At 41.2% G+C, this 23094-nt stretch overlaps 2 protein-coding genes across 2 annotated transcripts in view; both read right to left on the bottom strand.

The window, feature by feature from the left end:
- Window positions 1-9302, bottom strand: part of LOC136420881 (dynein axonemal heavy chain 7-like) — a 66988-nt gene extending 57686 nt beyond the window's left edge. The window contains exons 1-13 of the mRNA XM_066407996.1: window positions 9046-9302; window positions 7926-7997; window positions 7367-7475; window positions 6927-7095; window positions 6350-6449; window positions 5903-6007; window positions 5225-5373; window positions 4576-4701; window positions 3487-3606; window positions 2851-3034; window positions 2328-2507; window positions 1743-1901; window positions 1311-1424 (exon numbers count right to left, since the gene is read on the bottom strand). Of these exons, the coding sequence (XP_066264093.1) occupies window positions 1311-1424; window positions 1743-1901; window positions 2328-2507; window positions 2851-3034; window positions 3487-3606; window positions 4576-4701; window positions 5225-5373; window positions 5903-6007; window positions 6350-6449; window positions 6927-7095; window positions 7367-7475; window positions 7926-7997; window positions 9046-9060 (1602 nt within the window). The 5' untranslated portion in view covers window positions 9061-9302. The remainder of the gene's footprint in view (window positions 1-1310; window positions 1425-1742; window positions 1902-2327; window positions 2508-2850; window positions 3035-3486; window positions 3607-4575; window positions 4702-5224; window positions 5374-5902; window positions 6008-6349; window positions 6450-6926; window positions 7096-7366; window positions 7476-7925; window positions 7998-9045) is intronic.
- Window positions 9303-10969: 1667 nt separating this feature from the next.
- LOC136420874 (pneumococcal serine-rich repeat protein-like) lies at window positions 10970-18402 on the bottom strand. The gene is made up of 3 exons (XM_066407991.1): window positions 18132-18402; window positions 14497-16139; window positions 10970-13018 (listed from the first exon to the last, which is right to left on the bottom strand). Exons 1-3 carry the CDS (start codon window positions 18219-18221, stop codon window positions 12034-12036), a joined length of 2718 nt encoding a protein of 905 aa, XP_066264088.1. The 5' UTR covers window positions 18222-18402; the 3' UTR covers window positions 10970-12033.
- Between the last annotated feature and the right edge of the window lie 4692 nt (window positions 18403-23094).

Here is a 23094-nt window from a genome sequence, read left to right on the forward strand (position 1 = left end):
CCAATTTTACCTTTTTAGCAAGTTTTTACCAAAAGTTATTTCCAAAAATATTCAAAAATTTCCAATAATTTCAAATATATTGCTTGTTGTGAACATCCTTTTTCCTTCTTCAAATTCATGATAAAATGTCAGCAGAGTAGAGCAAGGCTGTGACCGTTCAATCGGCAACTTGCTTGACACATAGTTTTCTACAGAGTGAATGAACAGTCATTGTAATTTTCTCACTGATTTCTCCAATGCCGACTTCAATACAAATTCAAAACCTGTATATATATATGCAGTAACCCGAGTGATTGTGCCACACCAATACACTACGACTGGTATCCAATACAACTTTGTGCCATACCAAAGAAGCAGTGAGTCACCCAAACATTCTACATAATTGCCATCAAGCATGCACAACAACAGTGTGAATGAGAGGATGTGTTCTTTCTGCGCCCAGTAACAAAGTTTGTACCTAACCGGCCTGGAAAGACAATTTTATTCTGAAATGAAAACTATCAATCTAGTTATGATATTATAAACTGTCAAGCATGGATACCAAATAGATTGACAGTACATGTAAGTTTTGAAAAAAGCTGACCAAGAAAAATAGTACATTGTTTTCCGTTTTATTAGAAATTTTTGAAGCTCCTTGAACAAGAAGCGTCTTAAAATATATGTAGATATCACCATTAAATGTGCATCAAACAGTGTCAGATCATACGATTTCTATTAAAAGTGTGTGTGCACAATGTGCAATATTGCTATTGCTTCATGCCACCAAATATGTGACCACTGTAGAGGTGGTTTGTGACATATAAAAGTGCCGCTAATCTAAACTGGAACTCACCGGACTGATCTACATGTACAAAAGTGGGAGGAGAAAGGCAAGTTTTATTTTACAAGAAAACTAACTACTATACTACAAGGCAAGGTTAGATATTGAACCTCCTCTAGGAAGATTAAATGCACAGAATTAAGTGATAAGTACACTATAAACTTAGTTTAATAGCTAGCTAATATTTACAGCATTTCTGAGTAACGTAACATTTGGTATTCATATTATAATCAAAGCTGATGTTGTCGCTTTTTAACCTTCTCTCAGCTGCCTAACTCTGTAACTGATAGAGAATGGGGTGCCAGACGGCTACTTCAGTGTGCTAAAGGTTAAGTCATCAATGTTCCGTGACAACAAAGTTACAGAATATAGTTATGTACAGTACTCACTGACAGCACTCACTTTTACTCATTTAAAAGAACATATAATACACAAGGGTCTACTGTTTCAAAATGTAGGATATTTCATTGTAATGATTTTGCTCTCTTACCTTGCGTGAGTTGTATGTGATGTCGTCGATAAGATCCTGGTACTTCTTGACCTCCAGTGCGTACTCTGGGAAGGTGTGCGTCTCCGCCAAGAACTGGTCAACGTCTTGCTCAGCCTGAAGTAAAGAAACATGAGCAAATGTAGTCTTAGACTTTGTTTTTCTAAAAAGCACTCATTCCTCCCTCCACCCAGTTGTAAAATAAGTACCTGACTTCGGTTTGGGAGGTAAAAGGCGGTGGAAGGAGAAGTATGGCCTCCACCTTCCATACCATATCCTAGACACAGTGGATAACAACCCACTGCCCCTAAGGCCTTAAAAAGGCTATGGGACCACCTTTACCACTAGCTACCTGATACCCTAGATGCTGTAGGCTTTTAGCCTTATTCTGTGGTGATCTGTACATAGTAAACAAGAACAGCACGCCGGACTAACCTGTTTGTTGACGAGGTACTGGTACTTGTCGAAGTTGCGGAGGTGTTGGTTGGGACCGGCACTCTCGGCCGCGATGATCTCCTTCACCTTCTCCTTGGCGTTCTCCAGAATGTCGTCCAGAATCACCGGCTTCAAGGTCGCCTTGGACCTGTTCCCTGACTGGAGATTGAGGGGAAAAGTGAGGCACAAATATTAGGGATTGTTTTTTGTTTGTCGTTTCATTGACAATGAGATCACATCATCGTCATATCGGAAACGGTGTGTCTGGCTGTGGCTGATCAGTTTAATGCAGGCTCTGAAGGCTTTAGTTCTAAATACAGGACTTTGGCCTTGTAAGTAGAGCTTTTGCCTTGCATTTGGGAAACTACACACACTACTAGCCTCTTGCTGTAGTAATTGCTCAAAGCTGTGTGGCCCAAGGGCTAATTGAAAAAGAGATATGGGTCATTTTAACTTTGAGAAGGGTCAGGGGACTGACCAAAAGCTTGTTGGTGAATGCTTTATATTGTGTACGGAAATAACTGTAAAACTCTTACTATAATTGAAACAGATCAGATATGGGAAGGACTTTGACTTTTGACTTACCCATTCTGTGTAGAGTTTGGTCTCTACCCGGGGTACAACGTTCACAGCTTTAATCATCACATCGAACACGTTCAACAGCACGATCTCAAAGTCCTTGAAGTCGGGCTCAAACTTGATGGTCACGTTGTCCAGGATGAGCCTCATCACAAATCCGGGGTGTTCATAGGCCCGAATAGAGGTCTGAAAAAATCAATCAATCAATCAGCTCTCAAGAAATCGTGAAAGACATTTGCAAAGTGGCTTAATTCTGCGCTGAAATGCCTGAAAGTACAATTCATTCTTAAATTTCCAAAAATTAGCAATTGGCAAATGGGTGAAAAATTGGCACAAAGCTATGCAATCACTGCAAATATCTTTCTTAAAGATTATTTCTTTTTGAAGTTATATTCTATATCTGATCAAAAAGTAATTTGGAGGTGAAAATGACATTCCGGGCACTGCCATTTTGTTTCTAGAGGTCACATACTTTACCTGTGCTGATCTATGATATTGACAAGGTAATGAAAAGAGATGAAAAACTGACCGGTGGCTGACACAGGAGGTCAGTGTAGTCCTGGATGGACGACAGGGCAAGGCTCTGGAGGTGAGAGGTCATCAGCGTGGCAGCACAGTTGAAGAACATCTCCAGTTTACGGCCGTTGTGGTTGTTGGGCACCTGCTTTCTCTTGTTACCCTGGTAGTAGATGTTCTGTACTTCTGGGAACCACCTGGGTTTAGGGTAAAGAAAACAGCTTTAGGCTAAACCCATGGCATTATGATAACCTACCACTCTTAAGCTTCAAGTTCTTATTGAGGCGGCCTTTTGGGACCAAGCTTCCATTGGTTATGTGATTAGACAGCAGGGAGAAGGTTAAATCTCTACTTTTCATTTCAATCTTCTCACTACAGAGAAATTGAATCATGAATAACACCAAGACATTCATCATCCACTGGAGACACAAGAAAAGGACCCAGGACACTAAATAAATGTCCTAATAGTTGCTTGAAATATTTTTAGTTGTTGTGAATTTCTTGTTTTTATTTAAAATCACTATGATTCTGTCTAATGCACTTTTTCTACTGGCTCTCATAAGGCAACCGACATGCATTATTGCAGGACAATAAAGACAGAAAATGAGATAGCCTTTTTTTTTTTTAATTCAAAGATGATCTGACTTACTTCTTGAGTAGTTTTTCCTTGGCTGACTCGATGTGCTTCATGACAAGGTTCTGGAACACTGACAGCTCCATGGAGTCTGGGCGGCGGTGGAACTCCTCGATGTCCACCAGCCGTAGGTTACTATAGCAACAGGGAAGCTCCATGTTGTGCAAATGCCGCGGTCGAAACTTTTGGCTCCACCCCCAAGGTGTCACCAAAATATTTAAAGTTTACTTTTTCAGTTTTGGGAAATCTTCTGAAGCTTTGGGATTGATTTTGAGGTACTGTTAGGAATTGATGAATCTGATTCAGTTTAAGTCTTCAACTTGGCAGAAGAAATCAAAGCTATCTGGACCATTCAAAGAAATTTGTTTCAAACACTTTGCAATAGAACTACACTGGCTTGATATAGTTCTGATTCAAAATGCAATGGTTATAAACAGTTTGTTTCACAGATTTTTCAAAATTTTTGTTTAGATCAACACCTTCTTTATATCAATCAACCTTATGGGAAAGATATGTCAGTAAAATAAAACAAAACATCCGTTAGTCGAGAATAACAGCATTTCAAAGCATTAATTTCAAAGCATTAATCTCAAAGCAGAAGGAACCATTGTAAGTGGACATATTTGCTCCCTGAGACCACCATTGCATACCCAGAAGAGCTACGGTGTTACAACCACAACGTCCAGTTACCACGGCGCATCTCACACACCAACCAATCAGGGAATACGCTTTCATGAAAAAGCAACCAAATTATGCAACTGGCACCACTCACTGAGACACAGTTCGTCTACAATGTACATGTACATGCATGTAGAGGAATAGCAATGGTCCCAGGATTATACCTTGGGGAACACTGTTAGTATTAGTATGTATTGTAGCAGTGCTAGATGGTAGATGATGGTTATGGTAAGTCACACTGGGGTCGGGAAATATGTTGTTGGTTATGATAGAACAAGTTGAAAAACTAGAGGAATTTATTAAATTGTTATTTTGGATAAGGGTTAGGGTTAGGGTCCTAAAAACAAGACTGGGTTAAGATTTGAAGCTCATGGTCAGTTTGTTACGCACGGTCGCATCTTTCATGAAAACCATCCCGGGACTTACCCAAAGGAAACATGCCACAGGTCTAACACAGCCAACATGGTGGGGTTGGTTATGTTCAAGTCCTGTTGCATGGCGGACAGAGCCGACAGGTACGACCGGTTCCACGGTTTGGGCACCACGTCCAGCCTGGAAGCAACGGGAAGGAGGAACAAGACAGAATCAATGTGGTGTTAGAACATATTGTCATTCAATACTATGCATTAGCTTGCAGAAATTAGACTGGGACAAAATTAAAGATAACTGAAACCAAATATATTGTTAGTAAGAATACCCAATACACAAGTAAACAGTTGCTCATGACAATCAACTGGATAAGTCACTGATGAAAGGTAGTGGATGCAACCTGAAACGTCTGACCGTTTCCAAAAATTCCAGCTTTACGTCACCAATCGAAATGGTGAATGCAATCCCTTACAACATGTCCACGTTGGGACTGACCCTGGGATCAAACCCCCACCCACGGATCCACTGAAGTTAATCCATATGGCTAAACATCAGGATTGCGCTACTGCTTGAGACATGACTTTAAGTAATTACCCAAACAAATTGAATATTGTGAAAATAGGTGCATGTAGAAGATGCGCAATGGTCCCAGGATTATACCTTGGGGAACACTGAGAAATGGTCCTATATATAAACATCTACTTACTCAGCTCTGTGTTCCAACACTTCTTCCTTCTTGTCATCATCTTTCTCTCTGGGATCCCTCAGGACGAAATCCACGATGGCCTTCTTCACACTCAGGAGATAATCCTCCCTCATCTCATCTGACAGGTTCTCTATCAGCTCATCCAGGTGCTACAAGGAGGGACAGACAAAACAGTGACATCTTACCTTTGTCAGAGGAGCTCATTGCTCATACCACCATTTATTGTAAATCTTGAAATGTTTGAAGTAGTTTTATTTTCGTGGCTTTCGTCGAGAACTTTCCACTACTAATTCATAACACCGCAAATATACTGTAATACAAAACTGCAAACTGAAAGCCCAGCAAACAGTATTTTCCTCACCTTATGCAAAAGACATGGATTTACATTAACAGCTTATACTATGCAGTTATAGTATGCTTTTTTAATAAAATTCAGAAAAGCCTTTCATTGTAAAAAGTATCATAAAAATATATGACAGTTACAAATGTTTATTATTTATTCGTTTATTTTACCCCATCCCCCCAGGGGGTCGACCGATGATGATGATGATGATGATGATGATTCCACGGCTAGAAGTTACAAATATTGCATCACATTTTTACCTGGTGTCCAATGCCTGAAGCTATGTTGTTTGTTTGATTGTTTGTCTGAGAGGTTTGTTTGTTTGTGAGGTTTACCTTGAGTTTGTCTGGTACGAGGCAGAGCACATGGTCCAGCCAGGAGTCCTCCATGGGTGCGACATGGTCAGTGTCGATCCCGTGGTGAATGTAGTAGTAGTAACGCTGGGGGAGAAAAATGAAAATCTAATAAGAGACCACACTTCATATTCAATATATGGTGACATTGTAACATTTTGGTGCACCACCTAGTGGTCTTTGAAGAAACTGCATAATTTTCACTCAGGTTATTGTATGTGTTACGATGGAGAAGATATATATCCCATTGCCCCACCCACCTCCATCAAAATTTAGAAATGAAAAATGAAAAATAAATCAATGCAAATATTTAACAGACATGCAGCCACTCTCTCATCTGTGTAACCCCTAATTTCCATGTTATCACTGCTAATTGTGATGGACAGTCAGGATTAGTTCAAGGAAAAGGCTCGAGTTGATTGGTCCTACCAGAATGTCCTTTTCTGCAGCGGTGGGAGACCCTGGTCTGTCCAGCGGTGGGAGCTCCATACTGGCCGAGGCGGGGCGGCTAGGGGGCGTGTCGGCTTGCCTAGGAAACAATTCAGAAAAATGACACATCAACACAAAAAAGCCTCCACCCAGAGGTGTTGCCAAAAAAACTCTTTACATGGATGAAATCCAATAGACCGATCCCCTAACCCCGCCCACCTCTGTCAAAACATAGGAATGCAAAATAAAAACATAAAAAGCAAAATATTTCACGGACACGTATCCACTCTCTCATTGGCCGGACCGCTAATTGTCATGCTGTCATTGGTTGAACAGCTAATTGTGGTGGACAATAAGGGTGGGTCTATTGAAATGAAGCATACTACCAGTATGATAACATTTCAATTCTAGAATTAAGACAACGAGTGAGTCATGATCTATTTTTGATTCAGAATATTCATACTTTTGCTTGACTGTTTCTGTGTAGTTTATATACTGTATCATAAATTCATTATTGAAAAGCAATTCACTGATGGATTGATTGATTGATTGACAGATTGATTGACAGAACACTTACATGATGATGTTGACCAGCGATTGTCTGAACGACTCCCTGTCCTTACGCGGATGTGAGAACGAGGCGGTCTTCTGTTTCCCGTTGATGTCCGGCATCCCGTTCTGTTCCGTGTGACCGTTGGCGCCATCCCACGTCTTACTCCGGGGGTGCATTTTTCTTCTTTTGGTTCCTGTTGATAAAAATGTTTCATTCAATGAAAAAAACAGAAAAACATTCAGGGGACCAATAAAATCTGGTCTATGTGGAATGGTGGTCACTATAGACAGGGTTCTTAATCAGTTAATGCTTGTGTCAATGGGAAAAATTATCTAAAGGACTACCAAAAATTGGTCAGTATAATGCATCTTATTAGTGATCATTGAATGATTAATGAATGAAGACATGTGCAAAACTGTGTATTGTATGATTTTTTTTAAGGGTGTTATCATCATATCTCTTACCCTTGTTGAGTTCTGAGGTGAGGTCGAAAACTTCCGCAATCTCGTCCGTTGGCTGTCCGTGGAGGATAAACGACGGCTGTGCTGTCTGCCATGCTGGTTTGGCTCGCGTCTGAAAAATATCCAGAAGATTGTAAGTACCGAAACCTTCTTTAACAAGAACTATGATCTCATACCGTGAAATGTTTTTAGTTTTTGTGAATTTCTGAGGGTTTTTTTCGTTAGAATTGTGAATTTCTCGCTGATTCAGTCTGCTGTATTTTTTACCACTGACTCTCATAAGGCAAGAAACATGAGGCAATATACATGTAGCAGGAATCTGAAGACAAGAAATGACCTATTCTGGAACCATTTTTGGACCTTTGACCTAACCTGTGGAAACCAGCCACTCTACTGTATCATAACTACAAACACACAAACAAATACACCAAAAGCAAAACCTCCATACAATGAGGTAACAATGACAAAGCTACTACCAGGCCTAGCATAATTTTCCTACTGTCATTTGAAATATCTGAAATATTAGAATTGATAAAGAAAGTAGAATGCAATACAACGTTACCTCTGGCAGTGAAGGCAAAAATCTGATAGGTGCTTCTGTCTTCTTTCCCTTGGTCCTTATTGGTGGAAGGGGCTGGAAAGTAAAGATAGGAAATACTTCTTTAGTACGATCTGATCTGGCTTTAATATTTGATATGTATAAATTTTCCTTTACATTAAAAACAAATATGGAGTGATATTAATAATTCAGATCGGTAAAATAACGATTAGTACAGAATTGATTAGTGGGGATGAAATAGATGGTTGTCTTGAAACAATAACAGTTGCTGAAACCAATTACAACTGTTGAATAGTTGTCTACAGTTTGCGTGCTTCAATTCCAACTGATGACAAGATAAATCAGTGTTGAACTTCAAAAATAAAACTATTCAATACTTTATTTTATAGTTCATATGTTAACTGCCAGTCAGTGCATGTAGGGACATGGCCATTATTTTCTTTCTAGCAAATGTCGTTAGCAAAACATCATCACAGAAGCCAATATTCTCTAAACGTGTTGCACAAAATGCCAGATTGGTTGCAACTCCATTTATTATTTATTCCCAAACCCGGTAGTGGTTTCCTTTTAGCTTATCGATCATGCGAACTCTAAAGAAAGCAAGACGGGTTTGTGGATATTAGGAAGGATGTGGTCACGCGACTGGGCCGATCTTTTTACATTTGTAACCGCTGAAATCGTTTATGTGGTTTGTAAATAGAATCAGACTTGATCTCTTGTGTGTATCACAATCTAGGGTACCTGTTTCAGTGCCCTGAAAATTGGGAAAAGATTATCCCAAATAAATAACGCTACGGCAGAATAATATTACACATTTTGTCAACGATATAGAGTGGATTTTGTTGTTGAAATGCTGTGTATTTGACAAACATTTGATGATGAACAATAGCTGTAAATAGATTATATAAACAGCCAAGTTATTGTTGCGACACACACCATGCACCATAGCGGGGCGTTTTTGGCGTAGGCGTGGCAAAAAAAGGATAGTATGTCTCATATAGAAACATTCCTACATCCAAAAACTACATGTCAAGCTTAAGAATGCATTGGAAACCAAGGGTCGCTCGTCAACTACGCAGTTGCAAACCATGACGAAGGAACTTACAAAAGAGTTGTAACCTACCTTGATGTCCGCCATGTTTTGCTTTTGTCCTCCGTCCAAGACAACTTAGAAAAGGTTCTCAGCGTCAGAATAGATTATTCAGACGACTTAACAGGTTGTCTAAAGTTGAAGGAGTCTCTCAGCTTCAAAACTACGGTGCTAAAATCCCAGAAGAACCCATGTTGACTCGATAAATGTCCAGATCGTGTGTTTTGACAACTTTGGGTCCAGGATCAACTTTCTTCCAAGATGGCGGCTCGTGTTCGTCGCTGTTGCTAGGCAACAATGTTTACATCTCGTGGAGCATTCGTCGGTAGGGTCGTTCTCGCGAGATAACGCGATTATTTTGGTGGCGGGGAATTTGAATCCCATGCTCACACACCGCAGAGGCAATGGTGTTTGAAATGTTAGAATAGAATTCAATAGATATGATTTCCATTGTATGTATTGATTGCAAGATTTATCCACTGCAATACCAAAAGCTACCGCCGGAATGCTGGTGGCGCTGTTACTTTACTTGGGTACCCAAGCTTTAAAACCAGGGTCAAAACTGTTGTTATCAGTATTATAAAGAATGACGGTTTTCTTTATAAATCATGTGTATTTCATTGTCGTGTTCTGGTTGTACGTATGTTACCTCCCTGAAAAATTGAGGTATCGTTTTTGGTGTGTCTTTGTGAAGTGGATCTGTCTGTCTGCCTGTGTGTTTGTGTTTCAGGATATTTTTGGCCCTCTGGCGTGTGACCTTGGTACTGCAGCAGAACTTCCGATTTTTGTATCTTTTGTGCATGTGTATTAGTATTTTGACAGGCTATGGTTTTGATTTTTTGGTGGCAGATGCAAGGAAGAAGTCTTGTAGGTTTGGGCCCCCTAGTTTTATCTGTAATATCATCAATCCTAATTTGGCAATTTATAAAACATGTTTATTCTCAATGTGTAGGCGTTTATAAACTATAGACGCTAGAACAGACACACACAAAAACCCATATCCCCCCCCCCCCATACCATTCCCCAGTGGAATGCCCTGCCTACCACGGTTGTGACGGCTCCCATCGCTAAGTCGTTCCGTGCCAGGCTGAAGGTCTGCCCTCCCTAGCCCGGGACCTCTCACCCCCCTACTTTGCCCTTGATTGTGATATTTTGGGATTTTACTGGTGATGATGATGATGGTTTATTATATTCACTGTTTGTAACTGTGTGTCAAGCTGTATTCAAAGTCCACACGCATATTTTTGGGGGGTTATGATAATATTTACTCTTTCACCACAAACAACATTAACGTTACACGTGTAAGTCACATTACATTCGTTTTGAAAAGAGAAATAATTGTGCTAATATAAAATGCGACACAAACTCAGTAAACCTTAAGTGAAATTGGAAACCTTACAAATTGGAACGCTAGTACAATGAGCATGTATACATAAACACACAACCCGGTAAATACAAGATATACAAGAAACGGCAAACTTTGACACGTGAGGTTCAAGTTCAACTGTAAGCATACAAGGCAAAATGCAGTGTAACATTACCATTTTGGTGCTAATATAAGCATGTAGAGCTAAAGGTGTACAGTATAAAAATGGAGGTATCTGTGATGACAAAATTGCTAGGTAGAAACTGTAGTACATTGGAGGTATTTATGGTGACAATTATTGTAGCCAGTAGAAAGACATTGTAGGAACGGTAGAGGTACTTTTGCGTTGATGTTGATAGTCAGTGAACTATAATTATAAACGGCAAAACAAAGGTGATGTCTGTTCAGACATTATTGCTAATCAACAAAAATATATATATATATAGCCAAACACCTATTTATATAACATTACACCATGTACTTCTATACTTCTATACATCAATCAGCAAACCTTAAGTGCATAAAACTTCAAGTTAGTTGAATCACAAGTCCAGAATCATTACGTTAAATTCCACCCCCCAAAAAACCCTCTCCACTTCACTAGGTAAATCTGATAAACGAACAAATAAATATATACTACATTATTCGTAGGCAATATATTACAGTGTTGACTCGTTAACAATGGTTCACTGTGTGTTCAATAGAATTATAGGGACAATCCAATACGATAGCTTCACGGGTCGCACGAGACCCAGCGAAACCGGTTAGGTCAGTGTGACCCTCGGGGTTCGTAAACAATAGACGCAAAGATCAGGCTTTTCCAATAAACTTGTTGTTTGTCGTGTCCCTTAAACAATACAACACGAGAATTAGTTTACATAGTGATGATACACTCAATTGGAAACAGATTGGCCCACTATTGGGCTTCTCGACTACATTTCCTGCCCCTTGTTTCATGAACTTAGATGTCAGCCCATCATTTGGGCTTCTCCCAAATGTATCTTGTTCGGCATCCAGTATTGCCAAGAAAGGGGGAGGGGAGAGAATCAAGATATACAAACGTCGGCCCATGATTCGACCTTTGTCGTTTCTTTCTCTAACAGAACCGTGCAATTTCACAATCATCTAGAGTTCATACACCTACTACTTAAGCATTGGCCCACTATTTGAGCTTCTCACCGGCATTTGTCAGTACAGTCAGCGTATCATTCTTAAGTTACCCCCTATGATACATGTACAAAACGTCACAACAAGATCAAAATACCTACTAGTAAATATTGGCTTATAAGTCGGGCAGCTCTGGCCTCTCATAAACTTTCTAGGCAGTCTCCACATTTTATTACATTCTGCGCGCTAGGTCCACAACATAATATTGTTGTTTTATCCACACACAAATGCACAGCATTAACACTTCACAGTAACATTCATTTCACGATCTGCATAAAAGCCTCGTGTCTGTGTGAGTAACAACACGTCTTTTAACAAAGAAAACTTCTAGCTAAACGTTTTTCCTATATCACCATGATTCTACTTTAATTTTCATGAGCGCACCCTCCAATTTTAACATGCATTATTAGTTATTCATTAGATATATTGGAACATAATTGCGGTTAACAACGTAAAATCAATTTTGGATATAGTACAATATCACACAGTTAGACGCTATTTTCATATTTAGTCGTTGTTATCATTTGTGTTTCTACCCGCGAGTTGTCCCCATTTACAAACCCTTGATCCATGTCTTTGTATTGGCCGACTGTTGTCGCTGTCATATTTGCTTGTATCGTGCCGCTTCGTCCGATCTCGGTCTGCATCGTGCCACTTCGTGCCATCTCGGTCTGCATCGTGCCACTTCGTACCACCTCGGTCTGCATTGTGCTGCTTCGTGCCATGTCGGTCTGCATCGTGCTGTTTCGTCCCATCTCGGTCTGCACCGTACCGCTTCCTCCTAACATCTTGGTCTGCACCGTACCGCTTCGTTCCATCTCGGTGTGCATCGTAGTGCTTCCTCCAATCATCTTGGTCTGCATCGTACCGCTTCGTTCCATCTTGGTCTGCATCGTACCGCTTCGTGTCATCTCGGTCTGCACCGTACCGCTTCCTCCCATTAAATTGGTCTGCACCGTACCGCTTCCTCCTATCACCTTGGTCTGCATCGTACAGCTTCGTCCCATCTCGGTGTGAATCGTGCTGCTTCCTCCCATCTCGGTATGCATCGTACCGCTTCCTCCTATCACCTTGGTCTGCATCGCCGCGTTGCCTCCCATTATCTCGGTGTGCATCGTACCGTTTCGTGCCATCTCGGTAGTCATCGTGCTGCTTCGTCCCATCTCGGTAGTCATCGTGCTGCTTGGTCCCATCTCGGCGTGCATCGTGCCGTTGCCTCCCATTATCGCGGTTTGCATCTTGCCGTTCCGTCCCACTGTCGTGAAGAAGTCGTCGGTCCGAGTGTCCAGAAGTACCCGGATGCGCTGCTCGACGAGGTGAAGCTTGGTCAGGTAGCTGACCAACCACAGCTCGCACAGCTTGCAGCGCGTGCGCAGAAGGAGGAATCCCACACAGTGCCTGCCAATGCAGGCCCCCGTGGCAAATGTGTACTCGTCATATATGGACCTTTGGACGTGCATGGCTGCAGCTTTCCTGTAAAAATAACCCATTTGTATAGAAATTACAATCATTTTCAAACAACAACATTTTTTACAACGTTTATGGTTTCTGTTTAGGCACCTTGCCTTTTATTGCCCATCTTCAATTTTTTTCTGCAATCTCGCATCAGATTTGTAGTTTGCAGAGGACGCCATCCATAAAATTTACTTGTTGTGGCGTAAAGTAGTGAACTGCGGCACATATTCACACCAGGCTACGCTCAGACTTAACCTTCTCCCTGCTGAAATCGCCCTTTGACACCAAATTTGCATTGGTTATAGAGCTAGGCAACAGGGAGAAGGTTAAAAGAACCTTAAACGTTACCACCTTTGTAGACAGGTGGGTGCCAACATTTACGCATACTTGAGGCACCCTACTATTAACCCGTTACGCATCATTTACTGTTCAAACCTCTCCTAGGTTAAAGGGCAGATCAACCTTTGTATAATTGATGGGCTAGATCTGGAACAACGACTGAGAGGGTTCAACCAAAACAAAGGCTGACGCCGTCTGGTGGTGTATTATAACCGACATGAACATGAAAAGTTGTTAAACTATTGCCTTAATCATATGACTGGTTGGTTACGATGAAAAACAGCGGTGAAAAACCTTATGAACCATATCTAATAATCTAATCATAGTGTAGATAAATTGGATTCGTGCCACTGATCAGTCTCCTATGTGTATATTATAGAACATGACCGTAACGCAACGTTATTTCTATAACCTATTTTTCTAGTTATGATTCTTTCGAAAACAGTAACATGTTCATTTTGACATGCACGCCATGGCCATTCGCCCCTCGACATCCTTGTTTTGAAATGCCCTAAACGAACTACTGAACTAATGTTGATCAAGGACATTCTAGACCCCGATGCTATTTAGAGGTTTACAAAGCTCCACGCCTGCAAATATTGCTGAAACATGTCTTTTAAATCCCCTCATGTTAGTCCTAGTTGATTGGATACATTCAAGGGGAATTTGCTTAGACGGGGTATTGTATTGTACGTCGCTACACTCGACGTATGCCACAATGTCTGGTCCCATTTGTTGCTCATACTCCCACCCACGCTAGCCTTCACATATTTACCACCGTGTTCGGGGGTTTTGTTTTCGGTGTGTCTGAGTTTTTAGTTTGTTTTGTTCAAATTTCGTTCATTAATCAATTATTAGTAGCCTCTTCCACTGACCTCATGACCTGGAATGTCTGTAATGTCTGTCATGAACTACTACACTAGTTCTACCACCTCTTAACTCTACTTTGTGTCACTCCCACAAGTTTGACCTATGCAGTGACACCATCCTCCAACTCACTTCCTGCTACTCTACTCAAATAACTAAGAACACACAAGAACACAAATATTTAGACACACCAAAAACAAATTAAAGAACCGCAACAGGGCGGCAACAAAAGGTAGGAAGGGAGAACGCTTAAAGGCCAAGGCCAATACATATGAGAGAAATTCACTCACCTTTTCATCACTAGTTCATTCTTCAGAGCTTCCGCCTTTGTTGCAACCATGATCTGCTGTGTCTTAAAGTCCGCTGCGACCGCTTTCTTTATCGCTTCAACTTTCTCCAACACGCTCCTCTCTACTTCCACTTTCTCCACTTTCTCTTCCTCCACCTTTTCTTCTATTCGCGCCATTTTTACTACTTCTGGTTTGGGCTCAACTAGTTTGTAGTGGACAACTTCTCCGTTCACCTTGTCGATGTTTCTAATATGGACGTCTTCTGATGCTGTGTAAGGACGCTGGCTCTTTAAGATGCTGGCAAAGGAACTTGCTGATGCTGATGATGTCTTTTTAGTGGCCTTGCTTGAGACAGTGGTTTGAGAGATGGACTGTTTGCTTAGGTCAACCGATGATGATGATGATGTCAACGATGATGTGAAAGATGATGATGATGATGGTGAGGATGATGGTGATGAGTATGGTGGTGGTGGTGAGTATGATGCAGATGCCCTACTTTCAAAGCTGTGCATCAAAGCAGTGGTTTGTACCGGATGTGGTATCGGTACAACGCGCTGACTCTTCAGGATGCTGGCGAAGGATGAACCGCCGGATTTCTGTCTCGTACTAACCAGGGCCATGGAGCTGCTGGCATCTCCTCGGCTGGAGTAGCCTATCGTGCCGCTTCCGTAGTGTGCGTCGAACCGGAACGGTGCGGGCGGTGTAGTGTATCCAACCGTACTGCCGAAGTTGAACGCCGAGGGAGTCACGGAGGATCCTTGGAAGCGGTACGCTGATGAGGCAGCAGCGGAGGAGGAAGAGGCAGATGTCGATTTTGTAATGGCGGACGACAAAGATGAAGACTTCACCATGGCTGTTGAAGAAGATGTTGACTTTGTGCTTGTTGTGGATGTAGATGACGTCGTTGCTATGGCAACTGATGAAGACTTTGCTGTGGCTGTATATGACGTCTTCGTGCTGCTTTCTGACTTCATAATGGCTTTTAAGGATGTAGATTTTGTAAGGGTTTTCTCTTGTTTCGTACCAGTGATAGCCAAAGTTTTAACGGAGACAGCTGATGTTTTAGCCGCTAGACTCTGTTTTGCCGATGAACTACCTTGCTGGGATAGAGATGAGCTTGTTTTATTGACCGTTGTCGCCTTAGCATCGCGAGATGTCGTCGACGTTTTCTGCGATGACGCTAGGAATGCAGCGGCGGTGGCGCCAGGAGGAGCTTGCCCTGTCTTCATGAGAGAGGCGAGCGGGGTGGATGTCCGACGACCGCCGAGTTGCTCCATTGAGGACGACCTTGTCATACGCCTGGTTATTGTGGGGCTTGCCTGAGGACTGGAGGGAGAGTATGTCACTAGAGCGCCTGACAAGGAACTCGCAGTGGCCCTCCTCGGGGTGACCGGGCTTGCCAGCGGGCTGATGATGGACCGTCTCTCCGTACTGGAACTCGACAAGGATCGGGACCGTGTGTCTGAAGAGCCGGTACGTGTGAGGGCCCGTCGAGGTGTAGCCGGGCTTGCCAGCGGGCTAGTCGGGGGTGTACTGCCCGTACTGCCGAACCGGAACACGCTTGAGCCCGTGGACTGGCTCGACATGTTCGACATACTCGACACGCGAGTACTGCTGGATGATTTACTGGATGAAGACGTCATCTAAAAATCAAGAAAACATGTCATATTCTGTGAATTCATTACATTGAGGAGGAAATGAACAACCTATCGAAATTTAGATACTGAAGGATGACTTTTTGATAAATCCAAAAGGCCCAGATTTCTTTGTCGATTCAGATAGTTTGCTAGCATAAAATAACTGTTTTTAAGCAGTTGCTGGTCAGTATTCCTAACCTGTTATTTTCTTAAAGCCCCAGGGCCCAAGTTACCGAATGTGATCTTTACAATTTTAAAGGCTTAGTGGCGAATGTGTAGTATTTCTTTCTTTCTCTCTGTCTATCTCTCCCTGTATGTCTCTCTATCTCTGTATGTCTCTCTATCTATCTCTATCCATCCCTATCTTTCTGTCTCTTACTTTCTCTCTCACACTATTAGTCTCTCTCTCTGTGGTCAGAGAGTGCTACATCCACCTACAGAACAAGTCGAACGAGACTATCAATAAATCCATCATAAGCGTGACTGACTTTACGTCTATTTATGTGCATTGTGTGGCACAACTGAAAGTCCATAATCTAGCTGTCTCGGGTCTTTACACAACAAATAAACACTTAACACCCCCCCCCCCCCATTAAAGTGGAGGGTCTTTACGGGGTTACTGCATAATTGTATTGTGCGTTGAGTAATAGTTATAAAGATGAGGTATACGACAAAATATCCATTGGCGGGCCTTAGATTGGTTATTTGGTGCGTTAGACTTAAGAAGAGAATACATATTGGGTTGTTGAAAATGTAAAATAGAGGGCTATATCTTATTGTAACATGTACAGTGTTCTGAAAACCCCTTGAGGGACATGTTACCTACAAAGCCTTGATTGAGCATACCAAAATAATAAGATAAAAATAAGAACTGTGCTAATTTTGAGGGTCAATATTTCGTAATGTGCCAGAAAACTGGTCTCAGTGTCTCCACGCTGACGACATTGTTTTCGTGTGTCCCAGATATGACTGGAATTCGTCAGCGCCTAAGGCGAATGCCAGACACTATGTTACCCTTGCCACACTTTCACTAGCTTCTGTCATATAAACACACACATAGCCGACGAAAGCGAGAGTGAAAATCTCACTTGAGCTCTAGAAAGTATTCATGCGTGTGTATATGAGAAGTGGTTGGTGTTTAGACTGAAAACAGCAGTAAATAGCAGTAAACAGAAGTAGATAACGACTGATGGACGTTTGATCGCAGACAACAATCGACATACCCACTTCAAACCTAGTATCTGACAGTCACTTCAGTAATGTGAATTTTGTTACAAACTTTAAGGCTCTTTTTACGTTGGTTTGATGATTTATGTTAAAGATGCTAAAGCCGGGAATGCAGATGACCTTTGTAATTGTTATTCGAACAAAGCGTGACAAACAACGATGTCTAAAAAGGTCAAATTAGTCAACATTTATGTCTTGTTTTTGTACCCATCTGAATTGGAAGAGACCCGTTTTTTAATAAAGTTAAGTTTTTACTACACCGTTTTTGAAAAATCACATGAAGAGATTTGTAAACAAATTTGGGAGACTGGTTTTAAACGTTTTGACCCAGCAAAGAAATTTTTAATGGCGTCGGGTCAAATGTGGGAGTCAAAGAAGACAGTGCATGCAGCTGTATATAATGCATCGAGAAGTAATCGTTCAACTTCTAGTAATTCGTGTTTATTTTGCCCTCATAACAACGAGGTTTAAGAATGACTCAAAATTACTTCATAAGTCCCCCATCTTTAAGTTTACAGACTTAAACAATGTAGTCTATTGTCCTTTGTGTTTATCGGACATTGGAGAAACAATATGGATACATTTAAGGTAGTTTGTGGCACTGGCCAATCGCTACAAGTTAGACATATTTGCAGAACAAAGGACTATATACACTGGGAGCTATATACAAAGTCAACACATCCGATACTCACTTTCCCTTTTGTACACCACTATCTACACCGATCGCGGAAGGTGAAAGTGTTCCCTCGATAACAAGAAATATGATCTCACCTTCGTCGACGTCTTGGAGACACTGCTCGACGTCTTGTCGCCCACGACATACTTGAAGACTTTGTTCTTATCCTTGGATCGAATCGACATCTTAGCAGTCGTCTTCTGCTTCTTGAGAAAAAGAAAAGAAGTCCCTTGGTCCTACTTCATTCGGCCGTCCGGAACACTCCAACCTTTGTTGTGCACGCAGGTGTGAAAGCGTTGATTCTAAAGGGGGGAATCATTTTACATAGATAATAACGTACATTTATATCATAAACGATTCAGCTTCAAGGACTCTCTATCAGTGTGTGATGTGGTCTAAGTACAATTTTACTATCCGTCGTCGACCCATTTATACTGTTTTACGTTGTTGTGTTCGAAAGTCTTGTTTATTTGTATTTCAAACGCAGCAGGTGTTGTTTATATCCAGGCTCCGCCCACCCCTGACTGGGGCAGGTGTGTATCAACCCTCCCTGGGGAAAACTGACCTGCTTAGCGGCTTAAATAATGCAGAAAGGCGACCTAGATTAAAGGGCAGTTTCGTTTGTTTCTTGTTGAACCAAACAAAATGGTCGAACGCATTTTGGAAATCAGTACATACGGGTGGAAGTTGGATCGAACGCTTTCTTGAAATTGGGAACTACACACTTTGGCATTTTATCATTTTTTTCTCCAAAACACAGTATATTTTGTACCAGGTAAATCATTCTGTATCTTTAATTCAAATTTGTATTCGCAATAGATAATCTGGTGTTACTCTTAATCTTGAATGACACCTCTGTGGCTATGCTATTAATAGAACTGTCTTGCAAAACATCTTAAGTCAGTTGAATTGAGCGACACATCAACTCTTGTGCATCAAGCGACAGGAAAATAGAGCAAAATCCATCTGCATTCTTGATCCTTCATTTACACAACACCATGAACCCGATACGTGATCATTACCGTTTGGAACATAGATCTGCTTTCATCCCACCATATGCGAATGCGAAATAGGACTTTTTCTATAATGGCCCAGGGGACTGGAGAAGAAACCATACTGCATGTAACAACAGAGATTCAACTTATGTTCCGACGAAACTGTCAAGCACCCCTAGGCCTGCATAGGACATTTGTGTACACCATGGTTTAAGAGGGAAGAAACGTGTACAGTACAGCCGTTAGTGTATAATCTATTACTGGCAAGGACTCTAGACCAACCCCGCAATTATTGAAGGATGGTCCCTTGTTTGCTATACATCGTCCAGGTACATGTATAATGCGATGGGCGTGAAAAGGTCGATCACCCGAACAATAATCGTCGCTTGGAGCAATGATAGTCTATTATTCGGCGCAACATTCCAATCAAATGCACTACTGTGGATAACATGTGGGCATTTTACGTCATGGAGACATTGGGCGAGTCTTGTGGTAAAGTTTTCGTTTAGCTAGGATGATTTTACATCCATGATTAAGTGTCAGTCTCCAAAGATAATTGGGATTCTGAAGAATTCCCCCCGTAAACAAACAAACTTGAACCTACTTACCAGTTTACTTGACTAAACTCAGAGAATGTTTAATTTCATCGCCATGTTTTAAGTAGCAAAATATGACCCACGTGGCCGATGAAGCCTAAGGGTCATATAGCCTTCATATCAGGCTCTGCGGTGGGCCTTTTAATATTGCCATTTTTCTCGAGACTATATTTAGGTACTGTTCAAGTCTGATTGCAACGGTAACCGTGTTCTTGTGACTGCCGTGTAGGCGAATGCTGTAGAAAACCCTAGCAACCAGAAAATGTTAGCAATCAGTATTAAGCCTAAGAGTCTGCATGCTAGGGAGGCTACGGGGTCATGGGGGTGAGAGCTATCGGACAAAGAATCTTTGTCCCCCGGCTATGCTGCTTTTGTCAGAATGGGATCGTCCAAAGTGACAATATTCAGTGTGACACTGATGAACTACGTTTGTGACCTCCAGGTCAACAATTTCGTCAGAATAGTAATTAGATAGCAATTATTCAAGACCCTCCATTGAAATCAAGATCTGAAAATATCATCTGATAATATCTTTTCGATAATTTCTGGTCTTTTTCTTCCCAACGATCATCGTTATCTTTCAATCTCTCGAGATCGTGAATGATAGACACTGATTGTTGACCCGACAGAATGTTTATCAGTCGCTTTAACAACGTACAAACTATTGTACTTACCAGCGTACAACTTCATGGCATTCCAAATAGAGCAACAAGAAAACCGTGATACTTATCATGTGACATTTAACGAAGGCATTTGACATAGTTTGTGCATAAAAAACCACGCCCTAGAGTGTGATGGTATTGTCAGTCGTGACATAAGTCGAGTGTTTCAAAGGGTAGATCTAACACGGTATGCTATACAAGCTGGGGATTTTTCAAGGTGACCGTCAGGTCATTTTAACCTTTTCCATGACGTTACTCTTTGTTCACTGCCTCGGTGTGTATCAGAACTAGCCAGAGGGGCTTGTAGAGAAGGTATTTAAGTCAGATTTAGGCCGATTCAATTCAATTAATTGGGAGTCAGGAACAAGGACCCGATCATATTCGTCGTGCGATCCTCGAAAGATCGCAAATTTTAGACATCCTTGGGATATAGTCGTGTATGTGTCGAACAAAATTCTGCTGTCTTGTCACGTCGGCGGTTGGTTCTGCTTGAAAAGTCTGTCGACGAATGTGATCGCACCGTTACTTTCTTTATTACCTTCGCGACGAATGGTTTCGTCGAGTAGGTTATTCGATGGTGCTTGTCTGTGTGTCTGTTAGTGAACAGAATAAGTCGAGAACGCCTGGATGGTTTGTTGTCGTATTTGGTGTGTCGGTGTGTATGTGGGAAATCTCAAGATGATTAGATTTTGGGCGAAGTGTTTTGCATAATTAACGAGAAAAGTGTAAAAATGTGTTAGATTGTATGCTCATACTATGCTTTCTGGTTGCGACGTGTGGGCTGTCTTGTTTCAGGGGATATTGACACGGGTAAATGGGTGCAAAGTTGGTCATGAGGGGTCATGAGGTAGGCAGGAAACGTCAGTTACTGCCAGGGACAAATTGGCTATCAGCCAGCTGTAGGGCAGATACAAGAGATAGACTTGCCCATATAGGCAGTAATGCTTTAAAGCACTAAAACAAGGGCTCAGAAAAGGATTCACCTTAATTGCAAGCCCCCAAAATTCTTATGCACCAGAAAGCCACATCTGTCTACTTTAGAATCATGCAAAGAAAATAGACAGTTGACCAGCTCGTTCTCTCGTAACAGCTGACAGACGAAAACAATCGTCAACTTTGACCTACTCCCAGCCTGGAAGAGTCCACTCGGAGCATGTGAAACCAAACCACAAAGATATCTCCTTACACCAATTAAAAGACTGAAACATACAAATTTTGACCAAAGTTGGATATACACGGCCTTATATGAGTAAGAACAGTCATTAATGCAGTGCCACAGCATGGGAATACCGAGCATGTCTGTGTGTCTGTTAGTGAACACGATAAGTCGAGAATTCTTGGAAGGATTGTCTTGGTATTTGGTATGTTGGTAGGTCTCGATGAAACCTGAAAATGATTAGATTTTGGGCCCCCTATCGGCTTGTTACGGTACTGCAGCGGAACTTCCTGTTATGATATCTCGTGTTGTGGACATGCTATGGAACTGATTTTTGAGTGGTAGATAGCTCGTTGGGCAGAGAGTAAGTGGTATAGGTTTGGGCCCCCTAGCAACTTTTTTGGAACTGCAGGGGTAGGTTTTGCTTCAGACTTTGAAAGGGAATAACTCAAGAAGGGCTTGATGGAAGGTCATGATTTTTTGCATGTACATAGCTTGAGCGATGATGTACATGATTGGATACTTATTATGCAAATCAGTAACTAATTTGCATAATTAATGAGGAAAGTTTATACATTCATCAATTTCCATGATAGGACTCGCAAACATGTGACATATGTAACTGAGGAAGAGAGAAATATTAATAGATATCAGCTATGCAAATGAGAACCTCATTTACATAATTATTGAGAAAATAATATAACTCGAGATGGGCTTGATGGATGGTCATGATTTTTGGTATGTAGATAGCTTATGTGATGCTTTGTATGATTGGATGATAATTATGCAAATCAGATTATAATTAATGAGGCAATTTTAAAAACCTGCTGTGTTCCATGATATGACTATTCAAATATGTGACATTTGTAACTGAGGAAGAGAGGAATGTCAATAGATAGAAATTATGCAAATGTAGGCCTAATTTGCATAATTCATGAGAAACTACTATCATTCCATACTAGTAAATAACGGCAATTTCATACTTGTTGCATTTAGAAGTTGTGTGAATGTGAACACCATTGAATCAAATTATGCTAATAAGGAGCTTATTTGCATTATTGATGAAAAATGTTAGCATAACCTTCTTTGTTAAGCTCATAATCATAACAAGGAGGTTTGGACAACTTATGTTATTTGGGTGAGGAGGATCAACTGGTATGATTTTTGATTAATGAAAAACACTCCTAATACGTCAGTCATAAACGTCAAAATCATTTTTGATATGTGCGATGTATAACTTTCACAATTCTTACATGTTGAACGATGTTCCAATGCCTCAATGGCTGTACATGTACATTTTCCTTATTTGGCGAACGTTTGTACTGCGGTAAGCCCCTTATTTGCATAACTCCCACTGCCTGTATGTTATCTACATATATTGTCCTCAACTGCGCCACACCAGAATGACTGTATGTGTGCTTAAGTGACGACTCAAACTGCCCTCGAATAAAAAGTAGGAGGTATGATCACTTCGCTACATATACATCTGCTGCGGAAACTGAAATACCTTTTGCTTATAACTGACGTAGAATTTACACTAATGCAAGAAAGTTTACATTAAAGCAGATTTTCTTGTAAATTAGATTGAAGTATTTTGTTCTTGCGAGTTGCATCTTAAATTTCTAAGTTAAAGATAGATTATTTCTTCC

Source organism: Branchiostoma lanceolatum, chromosome 15 (genome assembly GCF_035083965.1).
Source record: "Branchiostoma lanceolatum isolate klBraLanc5 chromosome 15, klBraLanc5.hap2, whole genome shotgun sequence".
Lineage (NCBI taxonomy): Eukaryota > Metazoa > Chordata > Leptocardii > Amphioxiformes > Branchiostomatidae > Branchiostoma > Branchiostoma lanceolatum.